The sequence below is a fragment of the Zalophus californianus genome, chromosome 2, assembly GCF_009762305.2.
Source record: "Zalophus californianus isolate mZalCal1 chromosome 2, mZalCal1.pri.v2, whole genome shotgun sequence".
Taxonomy (NCBI): domain Eukaryota; kingdom Metazoa; phylum Chordata; class Mammalia; order Carnivora; family Otariidae; genus Zalophus; species Zalophus californianus.
In genome coordinates this window covers 180,375,353-180,393,117 of record NC_045596.1, presented here as the reverse complement: position 1 = coordinate 180,393,117, position 17,765 = coordinate 180,375,353, and the positions used below count along the sequence as shown (strand labels likewise).

Below are 17,765 nucleotides of genomic sequence, written 5' to 3'. Positions count from 1 at the left end.
AGGAAGGGTTTTAGCTATTATTTCTTCAAATAAGTTTTCTGTCTCCTCTTCTCTACTCTCCTTATGGGATCCCTATATATAATGCAAATATTTTATTTAATCATGTTGCAGAGGTACCCTTAACCTACCTCATTTTTTATTATCCTTTTTCTTTTTTGCTATTTAGTTTGGTTGCTTTCCAATACCTTGTCTTCAGGAGTGCTGATACGTTTTTCTGTATCCTCTAATCCACTGCTGATTCACCTAGTTTATTTTTCATTTCAGTTATGGTATATTCAGCTCTGATTGGTTTTTAAATTTTCTATCTCTTGCTGATGTTCTCACTGTGTTCATGCAGTCTTCTGTCAAGTCTGAGGATTATCTTTATGACCGTTACCTAGAACTCTTCATTGGTCATGCTGCTTTTTGTTAGGTTTAGTTCTTTTTTCATAATTTTGTTTTGTTCTTCATTTGGCTTCCTCAAATTCCTCTGCCTTCTCATTTTGTCTAACACTCTATTTCTACCTATCACACAGGTCAGCTATGTCTCCTCATCTTAAAAGTTGTGGCCTTAGGGCGCCTGGGTGGCTCAGTCGTTAAGCGTCTGCCTTCAGCTCAGGTCATGATCCCAGGGTCCTGGGATCGAGCCCTACGTCGGACTCCCTGCTTAGCAGGAAGCCTGCTTCTCCCACTCCCCCTGCTTGCGTTCCCTCTCTCTCTGTATCTCTGTGTCTCAAATAAACAAATAAAATCTTAAAAAAAAAAAAAAGTTGTGGCCTTATGTAAAAGGGTTCCTGTGGTTCCCTGTCGTGCAATTCCCCCTATCACCAGAACTAGGTGGTTGATGTATGTTTCCTGTGTGAGCTGTATATGCCCTCCTGTTATGGCTGAGCCACGATTGCTGTGGGTATACTGTTGGGCATGGTTTGCTCCCTGTGCTGTTAGCTGAAAGGACTGTCTGCAATGAACTACTATCTAGGTTTGCTCCCCACACTGTTAGCAGAGAGGCCTGGCTGCAGCCCCTTCAGGCTTGCTGATGGGTAGGTTACTACTCAGCCCTGCTGCCTGCAATCAGTTGTGGTGGGCACCCTGATTGGCAGTTTCTTCCCCACATTGTTAGCATTAAGCCTTGGCAGCAGCCATCATCAGCTTGCTTGTGGGTATTTGAGTCTTTTTAATCTTACTGTTCTAGCTCATTGGCGAATTTCTCACTTTGTTCTTGTATTGTTTTCCTGGTATTGTTTATTTGTATTCTCTTATGTATGATCTCTGATCATCTTTATGGCAATTATTTTCAATTCTTTATTTGGCAATTCCTGGATTTCCATTTCTTTGCAGACAGTTATTAAAGATTTACTCTCCTTTGGTGGAGTCTTGTCTTGTTTCTCTGATTCTTTGCAATCCCTGTAGACTTGCTTTGGTATCTAAGCATTTTAAGAAGCAGTTGCATCTTCCAGACCTTATGGACTGACTTTGATAAGAAAAAACCTTGCACAGCAGAGGGTGATATCACCCTGTGTCTAGTGGTCCAGGGAACCGAGTGAGGGGAATGTATTGGTACCAGGTTGGGGGGTGTGCTGTTTCTTTATTCTTTAGCTCAGTCTACCATGGTAGTGATGAGCAGGGCTTCTAGGCTTTCATCTTGCATGGCAGAGTCTTGAACTGGCTTCCAACAGGACTCCCAGGCTCCAGTGGGGCAGGGTTGAACTCAGCAGCTGGGGTCAGTGAATAGCAATACCTGTGTGGGGTGGGGGGTAGGGTATCTGGCTGGCCCAGTTGGAAGAGCTTGCCACTCTTGATCTTGGGGCTGGGAGTCAGAGCCCCATGTTGGGTGTAGAGATTATTTAAATTAATAAAACTTAAAAAAAGAAAATACCTGTGGGGTGAAAAATGGCAAAATTTGCAGGGGGTCCTTGGTGGCTACCCTGGCCATTGGCTTCACCAGTGGCTTTACTTACTGAGTTTGTGCTCAGAGCAAATCTCTATGGAAATCTCTCCTGCTGGGTGTCAGCTAATAGCAGCCTCTTCTTGTCTTGCTTGATCCTAGCTGGTACTATATGTCTCAGCTTTGCTGGTCTGGGTGGGTAAAACTGAAGTGGACCATGGCACAGTACACCAAAAGGCTTTTTGCTCATCCACTCTTCCCTCTTAGGCTCTGGGAATACTTTCTAGCTGGGAAAGTTCTTTCTTTGTGAATAATGCCAGCATGGGATGATGCATGCAAAATGAAGCAGTCTTCCTTCTTTTGTTGTGCTACTATTCTCAGTTTTTTTTTGTTCACTGTGTTGCTAACAGTGGACTTTATAGCCTCTTGCAGTGTTGTTTTTATTTGTGGATAGCTGTCTAACCCTTGATCTTTGTGGGTAGACAAGGAAGCTAGGTTCTCATACATTGTTATTTTTTGCAATTAGCACTTTTAAAAGCCACATTAATTATCTCAGATTATACCATCCCTTTTAATGTTAGATTTTACCATAGATTTTGACTGCTGATAGCTGGATACTTAAAAAAAAATCTAGGTTGTCCAGAATTTTACTAGCATTAATGAAATAGTAAACACAGAGAGGGAACAAGAGAGCAGAATAAAGGTTTGAAAGTTTCTAAAACCATGATGAATGGAAGGAGTGTAAGGGGAAAATTGAGAAAATGAAAACACTGTAAAATGAAAATGCCTTTAGTAATGGCTTAATCAGTAATGAAGTGTAAATAACAACTCACTGAAGAGTTATTACACTTAGTGATTGCTAGTTATATTTAGTGTATTTTAATAAAGCTGTTAGTTGTTTAATATATGGTTGAAGACAATCCATGCTTTCAAAACTCAATATATTAACCAATAAGCAAAATGGAGAAAAAAATTATTTCTATTTATCAAAACTTAAAATATAAACAGCACCAGAATATCGTGAGGACATATCACAATGAAAGGTGTAAAAAAACACTTCATTTTCATGTAAAGTGTAGGAATGGTACAGTATCAAAATATACATCAGAAACTATAATTACCTAATAGCAAACATTATTTTGAGATGTAACAGTTCCAAACAATTTAGATTCCATAGAGATTATAATAATAATGCAAACATTTCTTCTTCATATATGAGGCTTGAGGTAGTTTGTATGAATTGAACAGTTGTAGGATTCCTGAAGAACAACAAAGTGGTGGCGTACTCACTATGTGTGCAAACTTACATATTATTTATACTATTAAATTTTTTGAAAAGCATATACCATTTTTGGTGCCTCATAGGTTTGAGTATATGAGAATAAACTGTAGGTATTAGTTTGCATATCCACTTAAACTGAACCTAAACAGATACGTGCTTCAAAGAAAGAGCACAGTGGTATGACGCAATCTCCTATAACTGGAAAATCATCCCCAAAGATTCATAGTTTACATTTTGAGCCTGAACCTTAAAGATTTAATAAATAAATTGCAAATCAAATTTCAGATAAAATAAATAGTGATGACTTATTTCATAATGTTCCTTTCTGTTGTGAGGAAAAAAAAAAAAACTTTTCATTTTTTTTAGCGAAAGGAAACTGTAATGTTACCTAACTTTCAGAGCTTTTGACAGATTCTTGTGAGATGTGATGTAGGACACAATAATTTCATTTCTTGGCAGAAATAAAATGTTGCTATTCACAGTAATTGCTTCCTTGGGAGAGAATTAAAGCATTTTTGCATTATTAACACAGCAGTTCCTCTGTTAGTAGTACATCTATTATAAAATGCAGGAATGAATCTTAAAGCTTTTAAAAAGTTACACTCATGGATAAAATAAGAGATTATACATTATAGTAGAGGCAAGTAATATTTTTAAGTTGTTTTAAAACATTTTATGGTATATATTTATTAACTCTGTATTTCAATACACAATTTGGGGTAAGTCCAAATTAAATACACACACTTGGAACCAGTCCAAAATCTTTCAAATAGATTAAACTTTAGTGCACATAAGGAACAATTACAACCTATATTGGAAAAATATTAAGTAGAGTAAATATAGTTATAGAGCAAGAAATAATTTCATAAATAACCATTTCTATACTATATTAGTCAATGGTCTCCTAGTTAATAGAAAAAAAAAAAAATCAGGCACTTTTTAAGGTTAACATAAAACAAGCCAAAAATAAAAAAAAAACATAAAAACTTCGACATTTTATAAAAAGCTAGGGAAACACAGGCAGCATTGGTAGCCCAAATATAGAAAAAAAAAAATCTATATAAATCCCTTAGGTTTGGTCATTTTGTGTGTATATTTTTTGGCTTGCTCATTTATTCAAAGTGTATACAGTCTCATAGAGGATTATAAAGACAAGTAATATTTTGATTCTGTGCTCAAGATACTCTGAAAAATTAATTAGGGGACATGATTATGCAAAAGGTAAGACAAATAACTATCATGGCCGTTCTGAATAGGAAAATTTTATATGCATCCAAGAACATAAAGAAGAAACTTTACCAAAAAAGTGACAGCTGAACTAGGAGAGAAAGGATTTAGAAGTATGGAGAAAGGAAGACCATCATTCCAAAATTTATAATAGTTACAATAAAATATTTTATGTGTTTATTTTAAATCAGAACTAACAGAAAAAAATATATCTGATTCATTTTTCTATTTGCATGCTATTCTTCCATCCTTTAGGTTATTTGATTTTTTTTAGCTAAAATGACACCACAAGTTTAATAACATTTAGGGGGAGGGAGGAAGTAGGTGAGAGAGATCTACTGTTATTTTAAAATATTCAGCATGACTCATCCAAAGTAATGGGAAATTTCTCCAATGTATATCTATTGTTTCTTCCCTTAAGAGTTATCAATTATTCTGAAGTTTTAGAACTTATACACTAAAGCATAATCTGGTCCAACATTACCAAATCCTATTGTGACCTTTAATATAAAAGTGACATAGTATATTTGGTTCTCTGTTTTGGTAAGTATGTGACATGTGACTGGTGGTGCTTAGGACTTTACCAAAAAAAAAAAAATAAAAACAAAAAACCACAAAACTTCCTTAATATAAGAAACAGTAAAACATATTTCACTGAACCTAATCTCAAATTTTACAAGTTTTCTCATAGCTCCTAATCTTTTTATCTAAATGTGATATACTGAAGTAACTTTTGAATGTAAATTTCATCCAGGTTTAAGAATAGTTGTATTTAAATCATTGATTAGCATTTTAGAAAATCAAAATATAATGTTTAAAAAACATACGTTAAACAAGAATTACTGTGTTACTGACATTTACATGGTCTTATTTTGAAGCTGTAAAGACATAACTTTAGCTTCTTTCAAACTAGAATGTGTATGCCTATTATGAATTATGTTTAATATAATTGACTCAGTTTCATTGGTAGGATGAGAATAATTTCCTTGGCTTTTAAAGACCACATTACTCTTTCTAGTGCACTAAATAATTTTCCCAAATTGGAAAAAATTTAAACAATACGAACCAGTTAGAAAGCAATATATCCTTTTCTCTGTGGAAAGGATGGCTATTTGTCTATTTTCTCCTCTGATACTGCATTTATTCTGGAGTCTCAGAATATTTAACTGTATTAGATTAAGTGTGACAAAAGAAAACACATTCTCATTTTGTAGTTCTATAATTCTCTGTGTATATGCTTTCAAGGTCTTAATTACAAAATACAAACAAAATTTAGGGAAAACCATTTTTTTAAACAAACATTTTTGAGAGGCTAAAAATATACATTGAACTCTTTTTTGCAAAGAAAGATCTATCCATCTATTCAACTATTTAGTATCTATCATGTGAAATGCTTTGATTAGAGGTAAGGATACAAGTCACAAGGTCCTTCTTAATTGCCTGATCACAAGTAGCAACAGCTGAAAGTAAGAGTAGGCATAGTTTGGGTTGGTTCCAGAAGCTGGTAATCAAGGTCAGGCAGAGTTTAGGATTAAGACTGTATTGCGATGATGAAGGCACAGAACAACAGCAGCAGATGCTAAAGGCAAGGAGTTTTACCAGAGTCCAAATAGACACAAAAAATTTAAAAATCAAAAGGAATAAGATGTAAGGCCAAACTTCTAAAAAATAAGATTCAGGGTCACAGCAACAAAGTGACCATGGTACTGAGGCAAAATGAGAAAACAATTCCAGTTTCTAATGCCATGCAATGCACCAATTGGTGAGGCTTTACTAACTGAGCTTTTATGCAAATCCGTATGATGTTACATCTCTCCACTAGTCTATGAGCTCCGTGATATACTGGCACTACTAAGGCAAATATAGGATCTAGTATTTAATGGGCTCTCAGGAAATGTCTACTGGATGGAAAAATAAAAACATGAATAAATGACAGGGCAGAATCCCAATTCCAAAATCCACTGTAAAGTTTCTGCATATCTTCAATGTATATCGATTATGATTATCTAATTTTTTTAAGTTTTTTATTGTTATGTTAATCACCATATATTACATCATTAGTTTTTGATGTAGTGTTCCATGATTCATTGTTTGTTCATAACACCCAGTGCTCCACGCAGAATGTGCCCTCTTTAATACCCATCACCAGGCTAACCCATCCGCCTACCCTCCTCCCCTCTAGAACCCTCAGTTTGTTTTTCAGAGACCATCATCTCTCATGGTTCGTCTCCCCCTCTGACTTGTCTAAATTTTTATTTCAAAGTTTTTAATTTAATTTTATTATGTATGTTAGTCCCCATACAGTACACCATTAATTTTCACTGTTTTCATTTAACACCCAGTGCTCCACGCAGAACGTGCCCTCTTTAATACCCATCACCAGGCTAACCCATCCCCCCACCCCCCTCCCCTCTAAAACCCTCAGTTTGTTTCTGAGTCCATCGTCTCTCATGGTTCGTCTCCCCCTCCAATTCCGCCCCCCTTCATTTTTCCCTTCCTTCTCCTAATGTCCTCCATGCTATTCGTTATGTTCCACAAATAAGTGAAACCATATGATAATTGACTTTCTCTGCTTGACTTCTTTCACTTAGCATAAGCTCCTCCAGTCCCATCCATGTTGATGTAGAAGTTGGGATATTCATCCTTTCTGATGGCTGAGTAATATTCCATTGTATATATGGACCACATCTTCTTTATCCATTCATATGTTGAAAGGCATCTCGGCTCTTTCCACAGTTTGGCTATTGTGGACATTGCTGCTGTGAACATTGGGGTGCATATGGCCCTTCTTTTCACTACATCTGTGTCTTTGGGGTAAATACCCAGGAGTTCAATTGCTGGATCATAGGGTAGCTCTCTTTTTAACTTTTTGAGGAACCTCCACACTGTTTTCCAAAGCGGCTGTACCAACTTGCATTCCCACCAACAGTGTAAGAGGGTTCCCCTTTCTCCATAACCTCTCCAACATTTGTTGTTTCTTGCCTTGTCAATTTTTGCCATTCTAACTGGTGTAAGGTGGTATCTCAGTGTGGTTTTGATTTGAATTTCCCCGATGGCTAATGACAATGAACATTTTTTCATGTGTCTGTTAGCCATTTGTATGTCTTCTTTGGAGAAGTGTCTGTTCATGTCTTCTGCCCATTTTTTGACTTGATTATTTGTTTTTTGGGTGTTGAGTTTGAGAAGTTCTTTATAGATTTTGGATATCAGCGCTTTGTCTGTAGTGTCATTTGCAAATATTTAAAAATTTTAATTGCATGCTGACATTGTCTCTGGTGGAGGTATGAAGATTACAGTAAAACTATTGAATTCCCTGTAAATATTTTCATTCAAAATAATTTTTCTTAGTTTAAATAAGTCCATACAGTTTCCAACTTATGGCTAAAATATGTCCCTCAAAAAGACAGCATATGCAAAATCCCTGAGGCATAAAAGTATAAAGGAATTGAGAAAGTCTAAGACTATTGTGGCTGCCTGAGACACAGAAAAAGTGCTCCATTTTGATAAATTCTATATTAAGCAGCACGCCATTTTTGCAATACAATATTTTTGCATGTGCACAGAGAACACAGCTCTTAGTTTCATTCACAATTGAACTAGGTTTAGTGCAGTGAAATATTTTGGATTTTATATGGTAAACCCATAGCAATCCTCAGGCAGCAGTGAAAAGCCAAATCCTGGGAAATTAAAACAAAACAAAAAGAATACTACACTTATATATGTTGGGAGTTATTATCTAAATATAAGCTTTATTTCACTGAATGCATTTCATTCAGGATGATGTCTTTTTTTTAACAGAAAATATCTTTTTATGTCCTATGTAATGATACAGTTAGTTGTATAGTTTCCCTTTAGCTACACAGTAATAACTGCTTTTGTGATGACTTTCATGCTGTTAAGTAGACCATTAGTACTTGGCTTGTGCCATTACAAAGCATCTTAATGGTGACAAACAAACTTGCAAATCAGCACAGCATCACACTGTGTGCGCTATTAATTTTCTTTACACTCTATCTACACTTACATTTTCAATGCAGTGAAATTATAATAGCATTTTTAGATCTTGTAGACATGTTTTATTCCAAAATATATGAAAATATAAAGTCACCAACATTACAAATGTTGAATTTTGTAAACTAATAGCTAAATGAAGACCCAACGACGTCCCCCATAGTCTTTTATTAAGCTGTCTGATCCAGGTAGCTCAGTCCAGTTAAAATATTAGACTATTAAAACTAGAATGAGAAGTTTGGAGCTGACAAATGGACACATTACACGTAGATTCTATTGATGGCCACAAACTTTGTGCCATTCTCACCCGTGTTTCCCTAAGTGTATACTGTCTATTTTAAGGTGAAAAAGCAGTAGGGATGCAGAGCTCAGAGGACTGCAATGCATACTACTATTGGAAAATACAATTCAAAACACAGACCCTGTTGATGGAGCAAAAATAACAAATCTTCTATAAAGGAATACATGATCTGTCAATCTATATAGTTGCTAAAAATTATAATAAAGATACAATAGATATTCTTAAATATGTATATACTCTTACTTGAATTATTGCCTTTGAGACTGTTTTGGGAGGAATCCAAACTAAGGCTGCGTGCTTTCCATTTTTAAAACTGATTCTACATCTATTATCATATTTTATTTCATAAAGAATTACACAAGGTAAGAAAAGCAAGATTAGACTTATTTTACAGAAGAACAGAAAGACTCAGTAATACCCCCTAATGACATAACCAGTAAGAGGAGAGCTTGGGAAAAATTCAACCCTGTTTTTCTTAAACAGTTGAGAACAAAGGCATAAAAAGGAGTCTTTGGGATTAAGAGTCTTCTTCACTTTCTCTTATGTAAACATCTTTTTTTAAGCATATTAAATGTCTAAGATTAAATCATGTTTACTAAGGTATATTAAGGAAAATGATTATATCAAAAACATCTCTATATCAATATATTTACTGATGGCTTTCAATATTTACAACAATCCTAAACATCGAACTATAGGTCAGTGTGATCCTAAGCACTGGTTACTTCAATTTACTTATTTTCTTAAGAAAGTCAACCTTTGAGTATAAATGCTAAGTGGAATGTTTCCTTGGCTGCAAAACATCTGAGAAGACAAAATTATATTTAAGGTTCTCTGTAGCTCTAAAACAGGGCTGCTTCTGACATGTGGGACCAGATGATTCATTGTTGTGGGCAACTGTCCTCTGCATTGTAAGATGTTCACCAGCATCTATGGCCTCTGTCACTAACTGCCCTTAGTAGGCAGATGCCCCCACAGTTGTAACAACCAAAATTGCAGAGAAACTACCAAATGTTCCCTAAGGGTGGGGGACAAATTCATCACAAACATCATCTATTCACCTAATAATGAACACTTACATTGCATCTATATCTTGGCTGTTGTAAATAATGCTGCAATAAGCATAGGGGTGCATATGTCTTTTCAAATTAGTGTTCTCATTTTCTCTGGATAAATAGCCAGAAGTGCAATTGCTGGATCACACAGTTCTATTTTTAAGTTTTTGAGAAACATCCATACTGTTTTTCACAGTGGTGTCATCATTTTGTTCTCCCATCACCCATGTATGAGGGTTCCCTTTCCTCCTGCTAACCCTTATTTTCTTTTTGATACTATCCATTCTGACACATTAGGCGGTATCTCATTGTGGTTTTGATTTGCATTCACTGACGATTAGTGATTTTAAGCATCTCTTCCTGTACCTGTAGGTCATCTGTATGTATTTGGAGAACTGTCTGTTCAGGTCCTCTGCCCATTTTTTAATTGTATTGTTTTTTTGATACTGAGTTGTGGGAGTTTTCTGTGTATTTTAGATATTAACCACTTATCAAATATATCATTTGTAAATATCTTCTCCCATTCAGTAGGTTGCCTTTTCATTTTGTTAATGATTTCCTTCCCTATGTAAAAGCTTTTTGCTTGATCGTAGTCCCATTTGTTGATTTTTGCCTGTTTTGCTCTTGCCTAAACAGATCCAAAAAAAATATTGCTTAGGCAAATATCCAATACCATGTTACCTTTTAAGAATTTTTCCGAACTTACATTGAAGTCTTAAATCCCTTTTGAGTTTATTTTTATGTATGTTGTAAGAAAGTGGTCCAGTTTCATCCTTTTGCATTTAGCTCCCCAGTTTTTCCAACACCATGTATTGAAGAGACCATTGTGTATTCATGCCGCCTTTGTCAAAGATTAGACCCATGTTTATATGGTCAATTATTGTTGGACTCTCTATGTGTTTTTGTGCAGTACTATATTGTTTTGATTACCATAGCTTAGTAGTATAGTTTGCAATCAGGGCTCTTGATATCACCAGCTTTTGCTTTTCTAATTCTCAAGATATTCCATATCTTTTGTGGTTCCATACAAATTTTAGAATTCTTTGTTCTAGTTCTGTGAAAAATGCCATTGGTATTTTGATAGGGATTGTGCTGAAGCTACAGATTGCATTGGGTAGTATGCACTGCACAACTTAACATTAATTCTTCTGACTTATGAGCATGGTATATCTTTCCATTTATTTGTGTTTATTGTCAATTTCTTTTATCAACGTCTTAAAGTTTTCAGAGTATAGAAAAATGTTTATAGAAGTATAGCATACACCCAGAAGAGTTCACATTTCACAAAGTTAGAAACTGATTGCACCTGTGTACCTATTAACTAAATGAAGAAATAGGGTATCTAGAAGCTGTCTCCTGTCCCATTCCAGTTACAACCCACACAGCTCAAAGGTACCTTCTCTGACATTTAACCCACAGTTAAGTTCTGCCTGGTTTTGTGCCAGACTTCTTTTACTTTATATCTTTGAGATTTGTTCTTTTTGTTATAAGTAGTTACATATATTCCACTATTTATAATTTATTTAATCATTCTACTGATAGACATTTAGGTTGTTGCCACTCTGGGGCTACTGAGAATAATGCTATTAACATTTTTATGCACTGCATTTGGCACTCATATGTATGCATTTCTTTTGAATATGTATTTATGAAAAATTTCAGGATCACGGGTATGAGTATGATTGTTTTAATACATGTTGTCAGCTTTTAAACTGCTTGAATGAATTCATTTTCTAGGTACTGAAACTGCATGGTATCAGTGTTACTGATTTTAATCATTGTGGCGATTGTATCATAGCACTTTACTGTGTTTTAACTTCAATTTACTTAAGTAATAATGCTGAAATCCTTTTCATATGTTTAGTGGCCATTCCAATAGCTTCTTTTGAGAAAGTGTGATCAAGTCTTCCCCAAATTCTTGCCACTGAGTTGTGTTTCTTCTTTATATGTATTGGATCCAAGTCCTTGCGAAGATTTCTCCACTCTCTGACTTACCTTTTCACATTCCTGATAGGAACATTTTGATGATGAAAGTTCCTAATTATAATGTCTTTCAGTGTAGCATGTTTTCCATTCATATTTACCTCCATAATCCATATGGGATTTATATTTATGGTATATGACAACTGTTAAGATTCTACATTTTTAAATGTTCCACACTGCATTTTGGCATTACTATTGCCATAACTGTGTGCATATGCATGAAGGACAAATACACCAATTTAACAGAATATACTTTCACAATTAATAAAAAGTTTTGAAATCTGTAACCTAAAGTCATTTAGCGTTGTACTTCTCTTTCAAGATTGTCTTACTATTCTTAAACATTTGAATTTCCTAAAGTGTAATTTAAAATATCAAGTGATAATACTAATAAATCAATGCCTGAAATGAAAATTGGTCAGGGTGAAGAAAAAAATAAAAGTAAGCCTTTTTATAATTAATGTGGTTTTTATGCTTAAAAAGTATAAAATTTGATCTTAAATTCTTTCTAAACTTATACAGGAAAAATGGCAATCTAGTTATATAGTATTGGGACAAAAGAACCAATAATCACCCAGAATTCTATATAGAAATCACAACTTCAGAAAAAAGGAAAAAAATAATTCTGTAAATCACAGACTTTCATAATGCAATCCTCAAGTATTTACAAAGTTAGTTCACGTTAACATAACACTGATTAAATTCTTCATGAATAAATTCCTCAAAACATCTGAGTTGAAGTAAAACATTTATGTAATTAATTTAGCAAAACTCAACAAAAATTACAACTCAGTTAGCTGATCTTTGTGTATAATAGTTACCTACAAATAAGAGTAAATGGAAATCGTTACAGATGTGAAAACCAGTAAGAAGTACTCTCTTAGTTCCACCCTAATGCACTTGATGTACACTGGTCATCAAGAATTAATGCCAAGTTATAAAATTCCTTTATATATTCATAAGATACTCCATACCACTGAAAGAGGTAAATAGCCTCATGATAATTATTCTCAAAAACACAAATTCTCTTTAGAGATTTGGTAATTTCTCTTTAGAAATACAGGTTAAAATATGAAGAAATTACCAAAGAAGGATAGTACTAATTTTCAAGTTATATCTTGAAATTTGAACACATCTATTATAAAGAAAAACATCTGCTGTTATCATTCTAATGAACAATCATTATTTAAAGTTCTATACCAGTAACCATGTTTCAGTAATATGAAAACACATTATTATGTAAAGCAATTCATTAAAGCAAAACTTAAACCATAATTTCCTATTTCAGTGTATGTTGACATTATGCATATAAAAAGGAAGGAAGAGAAATTTTGTTGGAATATGTCAAAATGCAAAACAAGAAAAAAGCTATATACTAACAGGCAACATTCTGCTGCCCTTTTCACTGTGCTTTAATAGGCAGATTAAAGGCTTTGTCTATACGGCTAAGCAGTTAATATCTCACATCAACTTAAAACTGTATCCACATCTCTGTGGCCAAGAGCATACTCATGCAATTGTTGCTGTAAAAGAGGCTCCTGAATTTCTAAAATCTTTATATTTTTATAAAATACAAGAGGGTAGAGTTTGGAACAAAATTCATCTTTTTAAATACCTTGGTTTAAATTTCATTATTTCTAACTTTTGATTAAGTTGCTGAAATTTAAGATAAATATGTTAAAAGATGTATGTATGAAGGAAATGCTTTTCCATTTAAAAATACAGAAAATTCTCCTAATGTGTTCCTCTGGGCCTCAGAGTACCTTTTCCTAAGGGCCATGCCAATCACTACCTGAAAAATAGTAATATAAAAATGTGGAAAAAGATAATTTTCTAAATAAATAAAATCTCTAACCTGAACTTTAAGGTGAGTAACTGGTTTATGCTTAATTAATAGTGACATGTTAATCCTATTATTCTTCTGACTAGTGAGAAAATTAAAAGATAATTCAATTTTAGAAACAAAAATCTTCTAGTATGAGTCCTTACAATCATTCAATAAAACATTTACTGAGGACCAGCTCAATGCAAGTTGTAGAGATGAAAATAGCTTCAAAGAAACTCCATATGTATAAGGACTTGACTAAAATGGGATATATGAAACATTAAAGAATCATTATACTAAAAAATGCATAGATAAGTGGACTAACCACATGTTAATAAATATGTAAAGGGAAGTCGGGGGCACTTCCAATGTAATTAAGAAGTAACACATCTCAGCAGGATGGCAAAATCAGGTGAGATATGAAGGAGAGGTACAATCTTATAGATACAGAGGACATTCCAGGAATGGAAGCAGCAAAAAAAAGTTTAGGAAACATACAACAGTACAAACAGGCTAACACTTTCTCTGCAAAGTAGTAGAGTTAACAGGTTGAAAAGTAAAATCACAATGGTCAGGAAATGGGACAGGTACTTGGGATTGTACACTGGTAACTTAGGTCCATACATATTATAATAAGTTATATTTTAGGAATATTCACCTGGTAGCCTAAAATATTCAGCTTATGAAGTCTACTGCCTCACATGTAGTCAGTAAACAATAGGTCACATCCATTCTCAGTTACTGTTACTGGCACAAACTTTAGGAGCTTCTTACTCCAGTAAACTACATGTAAGGAGATTAGATGGTTTAGAAAAGCAATAGATAACAGAGATTACAGTAAGAAAAATATGTCACTTTCGTGTAAGGATTATTTTGGCCTGAAGGAAGTTGAGAAGAAGATACAAGAAAAGCTCTCTGGCCTCCCCAATCTGCCTAAAGGCAGCACATGTTTCCGAAGGTGTCCCTCCTCCCCTTCTACCAGGAATGACAAAGGTAAATTCCTACAAACAACTTTAGACCCTTATCAAAAAATGTGTGGAGGGGGGTACCTGTGACTGACTTCTGCATAATAAATCTTACTTTTAATTACCTTGCTTTTCCTGGTCACCTCCATGTAAGTGGCCTCCCTTGCACATATTTTTTTTCTATCTTTAGCTGAAGATGGTTATTTGAGTCTGGACTCTAAGACACCTCTGAGTGTTACTAATTTTTCCCTGAGTCTCTCCCATGTGTACAGGAAGTATACGTGTTAATAAGTTTTTCTCTTATACTTCTTTATTTTGTTATAGGGGTCCTAGCCAAACACTCAGAAGAGTAGAGAAAAACTGTTTTTTCTTCCCCTATACAAGTAAACACATTTCATAAGAATGTTGGTTAATTTTCCATATACTTTAACAACCAAACAATAAAAAGCAATGCTTCATGCTTTTCAACTTAAGGAATATTCTCTGAGGTAGCAGGAACATAATAGTGATCCAATCTTTCATCAGGACTTTCTCTATGAAATAGGAACATATCAGTGACAAAAACTGGTAAGACCTGACAGCAGGACTTTTTATGTCTTACTGATGTCATGATAAAAATCAGAGAAATAAAAATACAAAATAAGTAGATTTGATAGCATGTTAGAAGATGATTAAGTGCTACGAAGGCAAAATAAAACAGGAAAGAGAAAGAGTGGGGGTATCGGGGAGGAGGAGAGGAAAGGACACCACCTACTAGTCGGGCTGTTGGAAAGACTTGCTTGATAATTATTTCCAATTATTTTTCTTTAAAATAATTCAATTTGAATCTTTAAACATTCAATAACCCCTCTAAGTAGTGAAAGATTTCAAAAATATACACACGTGGCAAAACCCATGTCTAAATGACTATGGCAGCTAATCATCCAGTCTAACTCCGTATCATTGCCAACTTCAGGAGAAATCTGAGACCAAACTGATCATTATCTAACTCTGGCAATTAGCCACTAGTCCTTAAAACCTGACTGGGCAGTCAGGGAACGGGCAATGAATAAAGTGAAATATTTCCCAATGTACAGAGTTCCACGAAGAAGTTCAAAGAAAGTCACAATGTAGGAAGAAGAAATAATAACTTGTTGGCTTTAATATTAAAGGTATTTGAAGCACTATAAGCAATGAAGAATCAATCTTCAAACTTATGTTGTAACCTATATTTATAGAGTTCCAGAAAATTTATAACATTTTGCCATATGAAAATTTTATTCAGAATTACAATTTTAGGAATTTATTTACAAAAAAACAAATTAAGAATTTAATATTCTAGGTGACTGTGGTAAGACCTTATCTTTTAGGGACTCCTACGAAAGTATTTCTGTATGAAATGAAATGAAACTGAGCACTTATTTCAGAAGAATCCGACAGAAGGTAAAGAGAACTGAATGGAGGAAGAGATGGAACAAGTATTAGTTACTGGCTAGTAATTGTTTGGTAACAGGTACATGAGGGGTGTCATTACATTATTCTCTCAAAATCTGTATGTTTTCCAAATGAAAGAGTTACAGAAAAAAGGTCACATTTTTAAACAGTTAATCTTCACCAACCTAATAAATGTTAAAGCCTCAAAGACAGTTGATCTATTTTTCCAAAGTTGATCTATTACAATATATCCCATTCACCAAACAAAAACAAAAAACCTAAAAAAAGTAAAGCAACAAAATAAATAAATTCAGTAGCAGTTACTAATGTGAACTTTGCTACTGATTTAACTGCATATCAATTTCCCTTTCAATTTTGTAACAAACACTTCTTAGCAATCTAATATGACTGCCAGGGTTCTTAATGATGTTTTAATTAATTAATCTCTCCTTAACTAAATTTACCATTTATGGGACACCGCCTATAAACTGTTCCTATTTCCTCTTTTGGCATTACATATTATTGCCATAGCAATATGTAAAGGTGAAAAACTAGGTTATGAATGGCTATTTGATGTGGTAGGTACACAAATTTTCTTAAACAGTAAAGCAGTCCTCACCCTAAAATATACATATATATATGTGCATGTGTGTACGCATACAGTAGAGGTAGTAGTAGAAGAGAAAGAACAAAACTTTAGATTTACAGACAAAATCCTTTCTCACTAAATACTGCACATGATTTCTGATAAACAGGATGAAAGGGGTACCTGACTGGCCCAGTCAGAAAAGCATGTGACTCTCCATCTCAGAGTCCTCAGTTCGGGCCCCACGTGTGTGTGAATATTATTTAAAAATTAAACAGGATTAAAGTTTAAAATATGGATGTTTAGAACATGCACTTACCACTTGTCCATTGTGTGGGTTCTTATGAGCATATGGAGGCCCACGGATATGATTCCACATCTGGCCAGAAGTCATAGCAAAGACTATACACTGAAAAACAGGGTGTAATGTTATAATATGTACATCAAGGAATATCAGTACTGCATTTTTAAAAAAATTTCACCCATTAGAATAATTTTCACTAACTATGGGACTTTGGGAATTCATCCCAAATGAAAGAACAAGATGAAGCTACAGCCAGAGATATAAGTGAAACAGATATAAGTAATAGGCCTGATGGAAAATTTAAAGCAATAATCATAAGGATACTCACTGGGCTTGAGAAAAGAATAGAAGACATCAGGGAGATCCTTACCACAGAGATTAAAGAGTTAAAAAAGAATCCATCAGAGATGAAGAATACAATGAACAGCAGGCTGGAAGAAGCACAGGAGCACAAATAAGTGACGCAGAAGATAAAATAACAGAAAATAATGAAGCTGAACAAAAGAGAGAAAGAATTATGGAACATGAGAATACACTCCGGGAACTCAGTGACTCCATCAAACATAGTAACATTCATATTATAGGAGTCCCAGAAGAAGGAGAGAGAGAGAAAAGAGAGTAGAATATTTATTTCAAAAAATAATAGAATACTTGCCTTATCTGGAAAAGGAAACAGACATCCAGATCCAGAAGGCAGAGAGAACTCCCAATCAAAATCAACAAATGCAGGGCAACACCTAGACATATACTGATAAAGAACAAATCTTAAAAGCAGCAAGATAAAAGAAGTCCTTAACTGATAAGGGAAGACCAATAAGGCTAGCTGGAGATTTCACAACAGAAACTTTACAGGCCAGAAGAGAGTGGCACCATATATTCAACATTCCCATTCTGAATGGGAAAAATCCACAGCCAAAAATACTCTATCCAGCAAGGCTATCATTCAGAA

The 17,765-nt window shown here is 34.4% G+C and overlaps 1 protein-coding gene across 4 annotated transcripts in view; it reads right to left on the bottom strand.

The window, feature by feature from the left end:
• The window catches only part of TUSC3 (tumor suppressor candidate 3), a 217,559-nt gene that overhangs the window by 70,569 nt on the left and 129,225 nt on the right, over positions 1 to 17,765 (bottom strand). For 3 of the 4 annotated variants that reach the window (XM_035726148.1, XM_035726149.1, XM_035726150.1), the window contains exon 6: positions 16,832 to 16,921. The exons of the other annotated variant lie outside the window; for it this stretch is intronic. In XM_035726148.1, the coding sequence (XP_035582041.1) occupies positions 16,832 to 16,921 (90 nt within the window). The remainder of the gene's footprint in view (positions 1 to 16,831; positions 16,922 to 17,765) is intronic. 4 annotated transcript variants of the gene reach the window in all.